At 47.5% G+C, this 17,346-nt stretch overlaps 1 protein-coding gene across 1 annotated transcript in view; it reads right to left on the minus strand.

The window, feature by feature from the left end:
* ARMH1 (armadillo like helical domain containing 1) overlaps positions 1 to 17,346 on the minus strand; it is a 70,322-nt gene that overhangs the window by 27,599 nt on the left and 25,377 nt on the right. The window contains exons 6-7 of the mRNA XM_073790727.1: positions 16,642 to 16,838; positions 13,291 to 13,375 (exon numbers count right to left, since the gene is read on the minus strand). Coding sequence (XP_073646828.1) covers positions 13,291 to 13,375; positions 16,642 to 16,838 — 282 coding nt within the window. The remainder of the gene's footprint in view (positions 1 to 13,290; positions 13,376 to 16,641; positions 16,839 to 17,346) is intronic.

The raw sequence follows: 17,346 nt of genomic DNA on the forward strand, positions 1-17,346 counted from the left end.
TTCCTCACTTGTTCTTTTATTGTTTGATTGTGAAACCTTTTCTTCCTTTTTCTTGAATTAGTGCTGCTTGGTTTTGGGGTCTGAGTGGTTGGCTCCTCCTCATATCTGACTATAGGGGCGTGGTCAGCTGCAGCACAGCTCTCAGTAGTAGCTGGGCTCTTCCCAGGCACAAGTACTAAATGCTTGAGCCTTCACTGATTATGTAGCTGCTCCTTGATTATGAATGGGGATCCTTGGCAAAATGAAGATTTATTCACTGAATCATTGTTGTGTTTTTGGGTTTTTTTGGCTGTGCCACTCAGCTTGTGGGATCTTAGTTCCCCGATCAGGGATCAAACCCGGGCCACGGCAGTGAAAGCACCGAGTCCTAACTGCTGGACCGCTAGGGAATTCCCCAATGAATCACTTTTTTTTAAAAAAATAAACTTATTCATTTACTTTTATTTTTGGATGTGTTGGCTCTTTGTTTCTGCGTGTGGGCTTTTCTCTAGTTGTGGTGAGCGGGGCCTACTCTTCGTTGCGGGCTTCTCATTGGGTGGCTTCTCTCGTTGCAGAGCACGGGCTCTAGGCGCGTGGGCTTCAGGAGTTGTGGCCCTCGGGCTCAGTAGTTGTGGCTCACGGGCTCTAGCGCACAGGCTCAGTAGCTGTAGCGCACGGGCTTAGTTGCTCCGTGGCATGTGGGATCTTCCCGGACCAGAGATTGAACCTGTGTCCCCTGCATTGGCAGGCAGATTCTTAAACACTGTGCCACCAAGGAAGCCCCCACTGAATCACTTTTGATTGAGTTTTAAATTTCACAGGTGACACTGTTTACACCCAAAGTGGAAGTGCTAGTCCCTGCCCAGATATCTCCACAAGAACCACAGCCAGTTACAACTCTATACACCGTGCAAATTACTCAGCATAGCTGACTCATTCAGAAAGCAAAGGGAACAGGAGACCGCTGCCATTGGCAGCTTTGCCTGAAGCCTGTGGTGTTGACAACACCCAACTGTCCTAAATTGAAGCAGCCACTGCTTTATTCATTGGCTGATTCATTCATCTAACAAAATGATTATTGAGCAACTTCTCTGTGCCGGATCCCTGGGCTATGAGGAGGACTAACATACAATCCCTGCCCTCAGGGACCACACAGTCCATTGGAGAGTACCAGTAAAGAAACTGGCATTTATGATTTGGTGTGAAAAGAGCCATGGGAACACAAAGGAAGCCAGGCTGGTGTGAGGGCCTGTTGAGGTCGTGGGGGATAGAGAATCAGGAGAAGACTTCCCTGGAGAAGGTGGCACGTGAACTGGCAAGGCCATGGGGAGAAGAGAAGGACTGGGAGGGAGAATGTGGCGAGTGCCATGTTGGATGGTGTGTGCCACTCTGGTAGCCAGGCAAACAGGGAGGTGTGGCTGGGACGCAGCGTGGTGGGTCATGGAGTGAGAGCTAAGGCTGTGTAGGCAGGCCAGCCCCAGCTTCTGGAGGCTTTGCATGTGCCAACTACCCTGTAGAGGAGATGTTTTCTCATCTTTCATTTCAGGGAAGACTAAGACTCAGAAAGATTGACAAGCTTGCCCAAGTTCAAACAGCTAATGAGTAGTGAAATAACTCTGTTGGATTCTAAACCTCATATTCTTCACCGTTAAACTAAGCTCCACGGCATCCTCTCTGGTGGAGGACCAGGAAAATAGACTGTGTGGGTACCATGCTGGAGAGATGGAGATCAGTGTAGATGTGAGAAATACAAAGACCTGAATTATAGCAGTGGAGACAGAATGGAGAAGGCAGAACAGGTCTGAATGATATTAAGGAATTAGAGTTGACTGGTCTTGTTAGAAGTTGGTTTAAGGTGGGAAGCAGGAAGAGATGACAATTACCCACATGTCTAACCTGGGTGATTGGATGCTTTTTGCTGAGATTGGGACCTCGGAGAATGACAGGTTTGGAGCAGGAATACCAGGAGTCTAATTTTTTTTTAACACCTTTATTGGAGTATAATTGCTTTACAATGGTGTGTTAGTTTCTGCTGTATAACAAAGTGAATCAGCTGTACCTATACATATGTCCCCATATCCCCTCCCTCTTGTGTCTCCCTCCCACCCTCCTTATCCCACCCCTCTAGGTGGTCACAAAGCACCGAGCTGATCTCCCTGTGCTATGCAGCTGCTTCCCACTAGCTATTTTACATTTGGTAGTGTATATATGTCAATGCCACACTCTCACTTCGTCCCAGCTTACCCTTCCCCCACCCCGTGTCCTCAAGTCCATTATGTACATCTGTGTCTTTATTCCTGTCCTGCCCCTAGGTTCATCAGAACCATTTTTTTTTTTAGATTCCATATATATGTGTTAGCATACGGTATTTGTCTTTCTCTTTCTGACTTACTTCACTCTGTATGACAGCAGGAGTCTAATTCTGAACATGGTCAGTGACATCCAAGGGGAGATGTCCAGAAGGTAGGTGGGTATGAGGGTCAGGCTCTCGGGCTCAGGAGAGAGGTCTGAGCTGCACAGTGGTCACTCAGCCACTCTGCACTTCATCCATAAAATGGGAATAATAGTGATATCTGCCGCATCAGCTTGTTGTGAGGACTAAATGAGTAATGAGCTAGAGCAGTACTCAGTATATAGTCAATACTCTATAAAAGTGAGCTATTATTGTTTCTACCATTCTGGGTGGTAATTAAAACCATGGGAGTGGATGAGGTACCACAGAATCAAAAGGAAGAGAAGAGAAGAAGACCTGGCATTGATTCCTAGGAGAAAAAGAAACCAACACTTAAGGGACTGGTGGAGGAAAAGGGATGTATGAAGGGCTGAGAAATAGTTTCCAGAGAGATAGGAGGAAGACAGGAAAGTGTGGGGTCTGGGAAGGAAGGGATCAGAGTCCTCAGGGAGGAGGGTGGGATCAGGAGGGTTTGTAGTTTGAGAGTTCATGCCCAGTGAGGCTGAGAAGCAGCTCTGCAGGACCTATGCCCATTCATTGGACAAATAACAGATTGGGTATGTGTCAGCTACAGTCAGCACCAGTGCTGACTGAAACTGCAGTAAACAAAACAGATGCAAGGAGCATGCCACCGACACTCGATGGAAACTGGAGTGCAAGGGGAAGGATCCCTCCAATCCAAAGAGGAACCACGGAACCCACAGCCTGTCAGCACCAGAAGAAAGCTCTGTGATCACCTGTCTGATAGATGCAGAAACCCAGAACAAAGACTTGCCCAGGGAATTGCAGTGAATGGGAGACAGAGCTGTAGCACCAGGCTTCGTATTCATGTGGCAGACATGCCTCAGAAATGGCATGGCACCTGGGAATTGTGGCTCTGTCAGGCAACCGTTGCCAAGGCACTCAGCACTGATGAGGTTGGTTTTACAATTCTTTGCTCCTAGAGCCTGGGAAAACCAGTGCCCCCGTTCTTTGTCCTCACATCCAGACAAGACTGCCACCTGCTGGCCACGCTAAAGAAGTGCACCTCAGTGCCATCCATACACAGCTTTGCTTCCTTTTACAGCAGAGTTGAGGGTATGAATAAGTTGGGCAAATTGCACTGTTGTAAGGAAAAGACCAGTGCCAGGCATCTTCCTGACCAATTACATCCTGCCTTTGATTTCTGTACATTTCTCCACCTCTTTTACCAAATCCTGTTCAAAGCCCAAAGTTGAAACATTAAAAATATATTTTATGCAGTATTTTGTTTTAAAAAGCCAGGCAAGGGACTTCCCTGGTGGCGCTGTGGTTAAGACTCCGTCTGCCAATGCAGGAGACGCGGGTTCGAGCCCTGGTCCGGGAAGATCCCACATGCCGCGGAGCAACAAAACCCGTGAGCCACAACTACTGAGCCTGTGCTCCAGAGCCAGCCAGCCACAACTACGGAGCCCGTGTGCCACAACTACTGAAGCCCACGCTCCTAGAGCCCATGCTCCACAACAAAAAGAAGCCACCGCAGTGAGAAGCCCGCGCACCGCATCGAAGAGTAGCCCCCGCTCGCCGCAACTAGAGAAAGCCCGGGTGCAGCAACGAAGACCCAACGCAGCCAAAATAAATAAATAAGTAAATAAATAAATTTATTAAAAAGAAAAAAAAGCCAAGCGACAAGGTAATTAGTGTTACGTGCTATGGTGGTATACCTGTTGCTGAATCAATAATTACCAAGGTGTGTCTCCCACTGGTATCTGCCCTTCTGGGCTGGTCTCGCCAAGCCCAACCAGCCTGTGTGCTGGTGCTTAGAAGCATCCCTGTCGAGCGGCACACCCCACACCAGGTGCAGGGTGGGGTGAGGGGAGACAGTATCAGGCCCTGGCGGACACAGTGTTTAGGGCCAGGCCAACTGGGCAATTAGAAACAAGTTTTTCCCAAGGACTTTCTATTTTTAAAAAACTCTGGAAGACTGTATAATAAAACTTATAAATGCTAAGTTAAGTGTCGCAGTTGAAGGGCTCATGTAATTTTGGAGAAATAATGTATCTTTTAAAAACATTCAGTAGGTTTTTATGTGAAACTGTCCTTTAGTGTCAGAGCCTTGTGACCGTTGTTCATTGAAGTTACACAAGACCTGTGCCTCTTACACAGCAGGAAAGGCTGACACTACTCCCCGTGTCAACTCAGAGGAGGAAACAAGGGCACAAGGTTCTACGGGGCAAAAGCTGTAGTTTAAAAAATGAAATCTTTTAGTATTTGCTTGACCTTGTGAAGGGCATGAAGCTGAGACACATAATTTTTAAAACTATGTTTTATTGTAATAATAATGATGTTGTCTATCCTCAGGTTTTGTGTGCTGCTCCAAACTGGTAAAAACAAAGAAGAAAGTCTTGTTCTCGTAACACTGGGGAGGCAAGAGTGTGGTGGTGAGGAGATGGGTGCAGGAGTCAGACTGTCTGGGTGACCCACAACTTTCCAGCTTAACATCTTTGAGACTTTGGACAGGCTATTTAATTGCTCTGTGCCTCGGTTTCCTCACCTGTAAACCAGGGATGATAATACTACGTACTCCTCAGAATTATCCTGAGTGTCACTGGAGATGATGAAAGAGCTAGAACAGTGCCTGGTACATAGTCATCCTCAGTCACTGGTAGTGATCACCAGTTATTATTACTATGATTATTGCTTCTGTAACAAAGTTCTAGGACAGCAGGGACTTTGTTTCATTTGTCACTATATACACAGTGCCCAGCCCAGTGCCTGCTCTTGTTGAATAAGTAAATGAATGAATGAAAAACTTAAGTTATTTAAAAGTAAACCAACAGAGTACATTATCAAAAAAGTGAAAAGATAACAACAGAATGGGAGAAACCATTCTAGTATCCAGAATACATAAAGAACTCTTAAAATTCAACAGCAAAAAGACAACCCAAGTTTTAAAATGGGCATAGGATTTGAATAGATAGTTCTTCAAGGAAGAAACATAAACATCAACAAGCACACGAAAAGACGTTCAACATCTTTAGTCATTAGGTAAATGCAAATCAAAAACTGCAATGAGGTACCACCATTCCACATCCACTAGGATAGCTATATATATATATATTTGGACAATAACAAGTGTGGGCAAGGATATGGAGAAATTGGAACACTCAAACATTGCTGGTGGGAATGTAAAATGGTTCAGTTGCTGTGGAAAACAGTTTGATGGTTCCTCAAAAGATTAAATGGAATTACCATATGACCTGGCAAATCCACTCCTAGGTGTATACCCAAAAGAACTGCAAACAGGCACTCAAACAAATACATGTGCATGTATGTTCATAGAAGCTCTATTCACAATAGCCAAAAGGTGGAAACAGCTCAAATGTCCATCAGCAGATGAATGGAGAGACAAATTGTGGTATATCCATACAATGGAATATTATTCAGCCATAATAAAGAACAAAGTACTGGGATTCCCTGGTGGTCCAGTGGTTAGGACTCAGCGCTTTCACTGCGGTGGCCTGGGTTCAATCCCTGGTCGGGGAACTAAGATTCTGCAAGCCGTGCAGTGCAACCGAAAAAGAAAAGAAAAGAAAAGAATAAAGTACTGATACATGCTACCACGTAGATGAACCTCAAAAACAGTATGCTAAGCAAAAGAAGCCTGATACCAAGTTCATATATTGTATGATTCCACTTTTATGAAATATCTGGCATAGGTGGATCCATAGAGACAAGATTGATGGTCTCCAGCAGGTGAGGGGAGGGGTGGTGGTCAGGGTAGGTCCCTGACTAGGAATCAAAGCCCGGCCCCCTGCATTGGGAGTGCGGAGTCTTAGCCACTGGACTGCCAGGGAAGTCCCAATCACACTTCTTAGTATTAGGAATCTACATAACTTCACAGAACAAAGAACCTCAGGAAAATTAACAACGATGTTCTTGCCCATCGCCAGTCTCTCCAGGTCTCTGGAGGACAGGGGAAGAGATGTTACACATTTGAAGACTCGTCTGTGTCTGTCCTGTTTGGTCACTTAGGGCCACTCTTTCCCTGCACTAACATTTCTAGAGGAGTCCACTGTGTCAGTGAATGCAGTTTGCTTAGGCATGAATCCTGCTGTTGTACTTTGTGGCTGATAAGCCACACTTCCAACTTCACTATAGGAAACAGGATCATTTTATGAGCGTGTCAAGTTAATCATAGGTTGTAGGTCAATTAGAAAAAAAAATTATTCTCCAAATGACCATTTTTCCAAATTCGCAAACATTTCCATTTTACCATAAACTTGTTTCTTAGAGCTATCTGTTAAATTTTCAGCAATCTTTATCAGATGGTACAGTGGTTTTAAAACATGTCCACAAAGTTTTTAGTATGTTTCCTTTCAAGAGGTGGTGCCCAATTCTTCTCCCCTTGAGTGTGGGCTCAACTTAGTGACTGGCTTCCAATGAACAGAGTGAAACAGAAGTGACATGTGCAACTTCTGAGATTAGATAATGAAAGATATTGGGGCTTCCTCTTTGCTCTCTCTTGCATCACTCGCTCTGGGAGAAGCCAGCTGACATGTCAGGACACTCAAGCAGCCCTATAGCGAGGTCCACATGGTGAAGAACGGAGGCTTCCTGCCAACAACCAGCACTAACTTGACAGGCGTGTAAGTGAGCCACCCTGGAAGCCTGTCCTCCAGACCAGATCGTGCCTTCGGATGACTACAGCCCCAGCTGACCGCCTGACTGCAGTCTCATGACACACCCTGAGCCAGAATCATTCATTTAAGCTGCTCCCAGATTCCTGACCCACAGAAACTGTGGGAGATAATAAATGTTTATTTTTTTTTAGTCACTGGGTTTTAGGGTAATTTGTTATATAGCAATAGGTAATGAATATAGATGGACAGATTTAACAGCTTTTGCGGATTTCTGCAAAGTTTGAATATAATGCCGTTCATGTGGCCTTCATAGCAGCATTTTAAGGAAACTTCCTTTGTCTCTGCCCAAGCTCTCTGTAGCTGCAGTGGCAGGGAGTAGGGGCAAGGAGGGGGGACCTGGTGAGGAAACTTGCTGGAGGTCACCATGCTACATGGCCTAGACTGCCCATCCTTGGGAGAAGAGGGGATGGGGAGGGGGTGGGGCAGAGAAAGGGAGGGCAAGGGTCAGAGAAGGGGACCAACCAAGGGCAGAAAGTGGTACTGAGGGGCCGAGAGAGGCTGAGACCCCTGAGAACTCAGAAGTTTCGGCTTCTCCCAGCTCTCCTAGGCCCTACCAATACAACCAAGAGGAACTGCTATGCACTTTAAATATTTTAAACATTTAAAGTAAACATTTTCAGTAAATTGGTAATTTGGTGAATTGGGTACTCAGCAAATTGGTCATCTGGCCAGTTGATTTTTGGGTAAGCATACACTTGGCAAATTAATTTACAATAATTTGTCTGTTTCTAATTAAGTCATACATAGTAATTTTTATGTTCCTAAGGTAATAATTTATTTGTAACAGATACTAATATATGTACACACACATATATATTTCAAATTCCCAACAGAATTAATTTCTCCTTCCAAAAAATGTTGTGACTTTGACATTTCTCTTCTCCAGGGAGGGAGACCAGTGAGTGAATACTTCTGTGGCTTTAGACTGCTTGTCATGATTAAGTCCCTGCCTGCCACTAATTCCATTATAAATCGAGATAAATTCCAGGCAGGACCACTTTGGAGAAGTCCTCCCTTAATTTTAATTTTGACTCTTTTAGACTGAATGGAATCATCATTAAAAGAAATTCTGAAGTCTTAATTCCATGAAAAAAAAACCAAAAACAAACAATCCTCAGAAATTAGCAGATGTAAGTGTCAGAACCCTTTCCCTGGTTATTTCTACTTCAAAGTGAAGAACAGACAAGAATGGGCAATCAGAATCTGCTGCAGTGGGGACCAGAAAGCCATTACTTGGTCCCAGGTTTCCTCTTCCACTCTTTTGTAGGAACCTGGAAGGGCAGGGCTTTCCCCACGACCTTCAACGTGGGGCTCCCTGACCCACCCCTCCTCCAGGGGCCCCTGCATGGGTATGGAGGAGATGTAATGTTACAAAACCCAGCTTGGCCAGACAAACATATTTCAGGAAACTGCATGAAAATATGGAGAAAGGGGAGAAAAAGGAAGAAAGAGAAGCTTATCCCACCTAGACAGACATGGAGCCACCACAACATATGTGCCCCACATGGCCCACTGCAGTGGTTTTAAAACTTGGCCACAAAATCATTTGATCCCCCTCCCATCAAGATGTGGGATCTACTTGCTTCCTTTGAATCTGGCCAGGAAGTGATGCTATGTGACTTAAGAAGCGAGGTTGGGCTTCCTTGGTGGCACAGTGGTTAAGAATCCGCCTGACAATGCAGGGGACACAGGTTCGATCCCTGGTCCAGGAAGATCCCACATGCCGCGGACCAACTAAGCCCCTGCACCACAACTACTGAGCCTGTACTCTAGAGCCGCGAGCCACAACTACTGAGCCCGCGTGCCTAGAGCCTGTGCTCTGCAACAAGAGAAGCCACTGCAATGAGAAGCCCGTGCACCGCAACGAAGAGCAGCCCCCGGTCTCTGCAACTAGAGAAAGCCTGCACACAGCAACAAAGACATAACACAGCCAAAAATAAAATAAATAAAATAAATAAATTTATTATAAAAAAAACCTAGGTCAGGAAAGGCTATGCAGCTTCAGTCTGCAATGTCTTGGAAGCTCACTCAGGATTCCTCTTGGAATCTGGCCACCAAGCTGAGAGAAGCCTAAGCTACAGGGAGAGGCCACATGTAGGTGCTGCAGTGCACAGTCCCAGCTCTGAGTCCCACCTTCAAGACCCAGAAGATCCCGGCCTCCTTGTGCTGCTCAAGGCTTGGTCTTGGGTGAGGCAAGTGAAACATTTGCCTCTGATGCAAAATTTAAGGGAGAGATCAAAATCCAGTAATCAAGATAGATACTTTTTAATGCAATTTAAAAAAATCAATGCAAAAAAAATGAATGAAGAACGACCTATCAAAATGTTAAATAAAAACAGTAAGAGTCATATTGGAGCCATATTGGAGCCTGAGACAAAAGGAAAAATCAGTAAGAGTGATCCTCACTCGAGTTCCTGCTGTGGTCCCAGCTGTCTTCCAGCTGAGGCCCCAGGAATCATGGAGCAGAGGTAATCCATCTCTGCTGTGTCATGTTCAAATTCCTGACCTACATAACATGTGAGAATAAAATAGTGATAGTTTTACAACACTAAAACTGGGGTGGCTTGTTATAAGAAATAGGTAGCCAGAATACCCCCCCGCCCCCCCGCTCGAGAGCCTTATCATCTCCTACCTTCCTTCTCCTTTTCCTCCTCCGAACCTTGCGCCTTGGCCCTAAGAACTCTCAGAAAGTAAAGAGTCACTTAAGATACACAGCTTCCACTTAGCCATCTGGGCTGAAAAAACTAGGTATTTCAAATTTTATTCCCAATATGATGGAAGAAAATGGAAAAATGAGGAGCTAGAGGGGAACTTGGGGTCAAGAGGTGGCCTGTGACGGGAGTAGGGACACTCTGTTGTAATGGGAAAGAGAGTAGAGGAGGTGGGTGACAGGCCAGGCAGGTTGGTAGGTGTGGAGGGGGGAAGGTCTCAATGGAAAAGGAGGTGAGGTCATCTCCTGGCTCCTCCATCACGGACGCCCACTGCGGGGGAAAGTGTCACCAGGCCCACCGAACCTCTCCACCTCCTGTTTTCACGGGACTCCCCCTGAGAATCCACTTTCCCTGGAGCCTTCTCAGGGAAGGATGTCGTCCCCCGCCCCATGCAGCACGCAGGGTAGAGAGCATGGCCTCCGTAACTTCCTCCTTCCAAACCATTCCTTTTTCTCCTCAAATACAAACAAACAAACAGACAAAACCCTAGTACTTGGCATAGTACTTGGCACACCACAGATGTTCAATTAATACTTGTTTTTAAAAAACAAGCCCTTATAAAGCTTAGTCCCTTCAGCTGTATCACTGGCTCCCCCTGATGTTGCCACCATCCTGGGGGAGCTCCACCTTGGTCTTGCAATTTGGTGTCCTCAAACTCAGAGAAATTCATCTCTGATCCTCTCCGGTCATCAGTGTTAGGCCCCACCTAAGACCTGTCAGACTTTCCCTCCCCTGCCTCTGGAGGAGTCGCCGTGAAAACTGAGAACCATATTCTTGCCCTTAACTTCCACTCCACCAATCGTGTGAAATAGTTCCCCCTGGTGGACGATCAATGCACATGCATGCTCTATATTCCCAGGGACACGAAGACTATTTTACTTTTTTTTTTTTTTTGCGTGCGGAGCACAGGCTCCGGACGCGCAGGCTCAGCGGCCATGGCTCACGGGCCCAGCCGCTCCGCGGCATGTGGGATCTTCCCGGACCGGGGCACGAACCCGTGTCCCGTCCATCGGCAGGCGGACTCTCAACCACTGCACCACCAGGGAAGCCCACGAAGACTATTTTGAAGTGCCCGGTAAAAAAGAATAATTCTTTCATTCAATAGACATTTCTTGTACTCCTGTTACGAGTCTGGCTTATCCGAAATTATTTTGAGGTGCACAGTTTCACACCAGCAGACATCAAACCAAAAAGGCAGTGACAATTCATGCTCCTGCTGCCTCTGCCAGAGTCAGTTGTTACGTAATAAACGCAGCAGGACTCTAGATTGGGCCTGATACGGGAAGAAGCTGGGCCAGTTCAACTCTGGAGGACTTCATCAGCGAAACTGAAGCAAAGCCATTTTTGCATAAATTCATTCAACAAAATTCTACTGCACACCACACTTTATATGCCAGGCCCTGAGCTGGAAAAAGATGAATCAGACCCTGTCCCTGCCCTGAAGCTGCTCAGAGGGGAAGGCATTTAGGCAGGTAGTCACTAATACAGTGTGCATATGCAGGACTCCCTCCCTCCCTCACGCACTCAACAAACACCTACCAAGGACCTAACATACGCTGGGGACTGTGCTGGGGGTATAAGGACAAAAACTATGAGAGCTGCACGGAAACTGTGCACAGTCTATGTAAAGGGAAGTTACCATTCTGGAGATAACTGCTCCAATGGAGGCAGGTGCCGGCGGGGAGGAGGGAGCAAGATGGTAAAAAGGAAGGAGGCTGACATTTGGGCAGGGGTGACGGCAGGTCAGGGAAGCCCTCAGAGAAGAAATGCTTAAGGCGGGAAGTGGCGGAATGGTCACTTTGCCACGTGGAAGTTGGGTGAGGGGAGGGAGGTCACAGCGCCACTCAATCTAGTCTCCTCGGGGCTGTTTGATTAAGCCTCCTGACATGATTCCGCCGCCAGCTCACTCCCTTGCTCCAATGCCAGCAACAACTCTCTGCTGCTGGGCCTGACCTTGACTTAGGTGCCTCTACCACTCCACCTGGCAACTCCTCCCCAGCTAGGAGGCTCTGCTCCAGCTGGTAACCGATTCCAACATAGCATTACTTCCCAACACAGGAGTCCATGTACCCCCGCAGGGGTCAAACAAATACAAAGTTGACAGTGCTGCTGAAGGAAAGATAAGGTGGGCATTCAATCTCAACACTGCCTCCAAAAAACAATCTAGGCTGGGAGTGAGCGCCAGGCCTTTGCTGATCCCCAGGGTCTCACTTGTTATACCTTAACCCTGGTACCGGCCTCCTCCCTCTGACCCTCCTAGGCTTCCTGGACCTGGGGCTCAGCCTGTCATCCTGGGCACAGAAATCCTGATATGTAGTGCCACCCAGAACCTTCCTGCCTTATGGGTCTCCCTGCCCTGGCCTCCTCGGCTGGGCCCATTCCCCCTTCATGTGCCATCTCACTCTCCACACCCAGGTGCTCCCCAGTCCTGTCCCTCCTCTCTCTTCCTGGGGCCTCTCTATCCTGCTAGATCAGCACATTCCATTTTGTTGTCTGGACAACTCCAGTCTAAAGTCTCCCTGTGGCTCTGGCCTGCTATTCCATCTGGCGTTCAAGGTGCTCCATGATCTGGTCCTGGCCTACCCTCCTAGGTCTTCCTAGACCGAGACCACTACCAAACCTCCACCAAATGATCTCCATGCCACTCCCCAGACACATCTTGTACTTCCCTGTGTCTGGGCCTTCCTTTACACCATTCCCCTTTCCAGAATGCCCTTCTCTGCTTTCTACCTTCCCATTTTTCAAGGCTCAGCTCAAATACCACCTTCCCAGAGAACCCTTCCTTGATCTCTCCTGTTGAAAACAGAATCTCCCTCCTCTGAACCATCGGAAGAGCAGGGAAGGAAATAACATCCTGGAAACACCTGCCATGTGCTGCATGTTAAAAGCACAGGCTTTGGAGTCAGACAGATCTGGTTTGAATCTGGTCAGCTGTGTGACTTTGGGAAGCATACTTAATCTCTCCGTGCTTCAGTGCTGTAGCTCAAAAAACATAAAAATGCCAACCCCCACCATTCATTCATTTGAACATCTGAATACCTAATATGTACCAGAATCTGTACTCTTGTGGTTATTTTGAGAATTAAATGGAGCAATGCATGGGAAGTGGCTGGCACATAGGCATACTCAATAAATGAAAACTTATTAATACTACCATTACCCAATCTGGTTTCTTAGAAGAAGAGTCCTCAGGGTGATTTCTGTTTGGAGGGGAAATGCCACATAAGTCTGGGAACGAGAGCCAGCTCTGGACCCAGGCACATTCTAACAACTGCTAGAGCATGTGGCTGATTCCAGGCCCAGAATGTGACTGTCGTTTTCTGAATAACTTGCCCATCAGCACAGAGCCAGCACCTTCCGTCTGCCGAGGCTGCCTAGGACGCTCACTAAGGCTTTTTGTGAATGGGAGAAAACGTCTCAGAGCAAAGCTGCCTAGTTCTCGTGGCCACCTTGTGCCGTCTGCAGCAGACCCGGCCGCCTCCCCTACCTTCATACTGGACTTCCGGGTGCACAGTGCGCAGCACCTTCAGCACGCAGTCCACAATGCCGGGGTGTGTTGTCCCGATGATCGACTGGCAAGAAAGACAGCAGGACAAGGTGGTTACTCTTTCCTTTCCGTCTAGTCCACCTGGGAGAAGTGAAAAGCTGACTTCCAAACAGCCGGGCAGCCTTAGCTGAATGAGGAGAGGGGGCCAGCAGTGAGTCACTGGGCCCTGGCCCCGCACCTGAGGGGTTAGTTTCTTTCTTTTTTTTTTTTTTTTTTTAACATTATAGTCAATTTTTTTGCATACTAGTAAGGAGGGAGAGCTCTCTCTCTCTCTTTTTAAAAATTAATTAATTATTTTGCCAGCGTTGGGTCTTCGTTGCTGCGCGTGGGCCCTCTCTAGTTGTGGCGAGCGGGGGCCACTCCTCGCCGCGGTACGCAGGCCTCCCACCGTGGTGGCCTCCCCAGCTGCGGAGCACGGGCTCCAGGCACGCAGGACCAGCAGTTGTGGCACGCGGGATCCTCCAGGACCAGGGATTGAACCCGTGTCCCCTGCATTTGGCAGGCGGATTCCCAACCACTGCGCCAGCAGGGAAGTCCGAAGTTAATTTCTTCTGGAGAGGAGGGGTGGAGACGGGCAGCCAGGAATCTCCAGAGACTCTGCCGAGGTTGCCACTGAACCCTCTGGCTCAGGAGGCACTCGGTGGAGGCTAGCTGGCCACTGCTAGAGGTGCAGGGACAAGTCGGCTATCTTGGCTGCAGGGAAGACAGGCACAGGCTGGAGAGAGGGGAACTCATCCAAAATCCTAAATCTTCTCTCTCTCAGGATCTCAGCTAATCAGGCAACCCTCCTGTCTGTGTCTTCTACCCGTGCACTGGTTCCTGTCTTTTGGCATTAAACATTCTCAAGATCACCCAGATTGAAAGCAACCGTCCTTCAACTCTGTCTCCTCTTGCTACTGCTCTTTCCCCCTTTACACCTAAGCTTCCCAGGGGAAGTTACTTCTTCATCCTCCATGCATCCTTTGACAGGGGCTGTAATTTAATTTTTCCTGCCATCGGACAGTCCCCTAATTCACCAAAACTTTTCCTGTTGAGCTCAGCTTTCTGTTCTACCTGCACTGAATCTCTCTGCTGTATTTGAGCCAACTGATCATGTCCTTCTACTTTGATTTTTTAAAAATTAATTAATTTTTGGCTGTGTTGGGTCTTCGTTGCTGTGCGTGGGCTTTCTCTAGTTGTGGACAGCAGGGCCTACTCATTGCGGTGGCTTCTTTTGTTGGGGAGCACAGGCTCTAGGTGCCAGGGCTTCAGTAGTTGTGGTGCAAGGTCTTAGTTGCTCCTTGGCATGTGGGATCTTCCCGGACCAGGGATTGAACCCCTGTTCCCTGTGTTGGCAGGTGGATTCTTAACCACTGCGCCACCAGGGAAGTCCATGTCCTTCTTCTTGAAACTCTTCTCCCTTACTTTTCACAGCCCTGTGTTTTCCTCTTTTCTTTTTATGGCTTATCATTCTTTTTCTTTTTTAATGTTTATTATTTATTTATTTATTTTTTCTTATTAGTCATCCATTTTATACACATCAGTGTATACATGTCAATCCCAATCTCCCAATTCATCCCACCCCCACCCCCTGCCATCATTCTTTTTCAAGGAGGCAGAGTGGTATATGGAAAGAAGACTCTGGAGTTAGAGTTGGATTTTAATGTTCACTTGGTATATACCTTCTACTTAGTGTGTGGCCTTGAATAAGTCACTGAACACCCTCCTAAAGCTTGTTAGCATCACCTTTAAAATGGGGATGATAATACCTGTCGCCATCAGCCTCTGTGAAGACTAAAGGAAACAGTGTAAGCAAGCCCTGAGCACAGTGCCTGGCATGTAGGAGGCACTTAATAAACGGAAACTGGAAACAATAATGATAATCAGATGTTTTGCTGATCTTCTTCCTCAGCTCATCTCTTAAATGCTGGCAGTGCTCCTTCTCTTCGTACTTGGCATATTCTACCTGGCTGATCTTACTGATTTCTACTCTTTCGGATATCACTTCTCTGTTCATGAACTCCAAACTGCCATCTTCATCTCCGATCTCTCTCTGGAGCCTCAGACTTTTATTTTCTACTGTCCTGTGGGCATCTCTACTACACGTCCCGAGCAGTGATTCCTCAACTGAGCTAGGAATCAGAATTGCCTGGGGGAAACTTAAAGGCCACCCGAAAGCTGTCAAATTCTACAGGAGGGGAGCTCAGGGTTCAGTATGTTTTGCACAAGTCATCCATCTACATTTTCTGCAACCAGCTTGGCCTTCTCCTGAGATGGGCACTTGGGAGCCACCAAGGCTCATCAAGTTTATTGGGTCAAAACCTAAATCAGATCCGTTTTTCCTGTTCTCTTGGTGGCACACAACTCACCCCGTAGTCTAAGTCCAAAGCTGGCGTCTTCTTGACTCCCTTTCTTTTTTTGTTTTTGTTTTTGCGGTACGCGGGCCTCTCACTGTTGTGGCCTCTCCTGTTGCCGAGCACAGGCTCCAGACACGCAGGCTCAGCGGCCATGGCTCACGGGCCCAGCCGCTCCGCGGCATGTGGGATCCTCCCTGACCAGGGCACGAACCCGCGTCCCCTGCATCGGCAGGCGGACTCTCAACCACTGAGCCACCAGGGAAGCCCTTGACTCCTTTTCTTTTACTGCCCCAAGTCCCATACACTCTGCCTCCGAAATGTCTGTCCAACCTGGTCACCTCGATTTCTCCTGCCATGGTTCAGGCCGTATCATCCCTCTGGTCTCTTAACTGCCTCCCTGCCTCCAGCCCTTCCTGGAGCTGTACTACTGAGAGCTTTCGATGGTTCATCTCAAAACCTCTCTTGGAGCCTCTATTCCCTCCTTGCATGGTGTCTTCGTGTGGTCGCCGTGCCCCAAAGCTGACTTTGCTGCATTCTAGGGCACCGAGAGGAAGGCAGAAGACAACGAGAGAAATGGAGGTTTCCCAAGCACCGGAGATCTGGCTTCTTTCTTCACTTACATGCTGCCTACAAATGCACCAGGATTCTTTCCCTACCAAACTGACTCCTTTAATCTTTTCTACGGTCCTTTCATCAACCTTGCTGCTTGTCTCCACCACTTTTAAGTCTGCCAACGTCTTTCTGATCCTTAAGCAAACAGGACAAATCACTCTGCTGGGAGACACGAACTCTCTGCCCTGCCCTGGCCTTCTGGAAGTAACGCTGATGGAGCAGCAGACACGCAGTGGGAGGCTGAGCTCTGTTTCTCATGCTTGCGTGGAGTGCAACTGTGGAAGGTAGTTGTCAGATGACTGAGTTGGAATCAGAACCACCGGAGCATGCAGCCTGGGCTCACCTGGGCAGTCCTGAGGGTCTGCAGGGACAGCTGCTGAGCTTTCGGGGACGCACAGGGCAGCAAAGCTATTAGGCCTCTGTACACTTGATTCCGATACTTGGGATTACTGTGGATCAAAGACTCCAGCAGAACCTGCACTTCTTCCTGGGTCTCTTCTGACTTAGACTTTGCCAAGAACTCTGCTATGGATCGTACCCCTGAGCAAAGGAGAGAGGAAATGCTAAACTGGAAGGGGTTTATGAAAATAATCCTTACTCAAGGCTACATAATATGAGGGAATAGGATTAAGATGTATTTAACCAGGCCTGTCCAGTCAAAGCAAAATCGAGGCTCTGTTCTCATGTTGCATCGCTACTGTTTTCACCTCGTGCCTAGGTGGCTGGGGGATTTTGTTTCCACGTAGGCATGTTGTCAAAATCTGTTTTAAAATTTAAAATGGCTCTGCAAAATGCACAAATAAAACTTGCACTTTTGATTGCTGTATGATAACTAACACATAGATAGCGCTCAGCACTAAATGTTTTTTGACAAATACTACCTTATTTAGCCCTGGAAACTACACTGAGAGGGAGGTGTTGGTCCCTTTTTAGGATAAATACACCGAGGCTCAGAGAGGCCATGGGGGAGAAATGACGGAAGAGCAGTGAGGGAAGTGCTTTAAAGAGGGATGCGTGGGGGATGGCATCTCCTGTGCACACCTCAAGC

Source organism: Tursiops truncatus, chromosome 1 (assembly GCF_011762595.2).
Source record: "Tursiops truncatus isolate mTurTru1 chromosome 1, mTurTru1.mat.Y, whole genome shotgun sequence".
In the NCBI taxonomy this organism is placed as follows: domain Eukaryota; kingdom Metazoa; phylum Chordata; class Mammalia; order Artiodactyla; family Delphinidae; genus Tursiops; species Tursiops truncatus.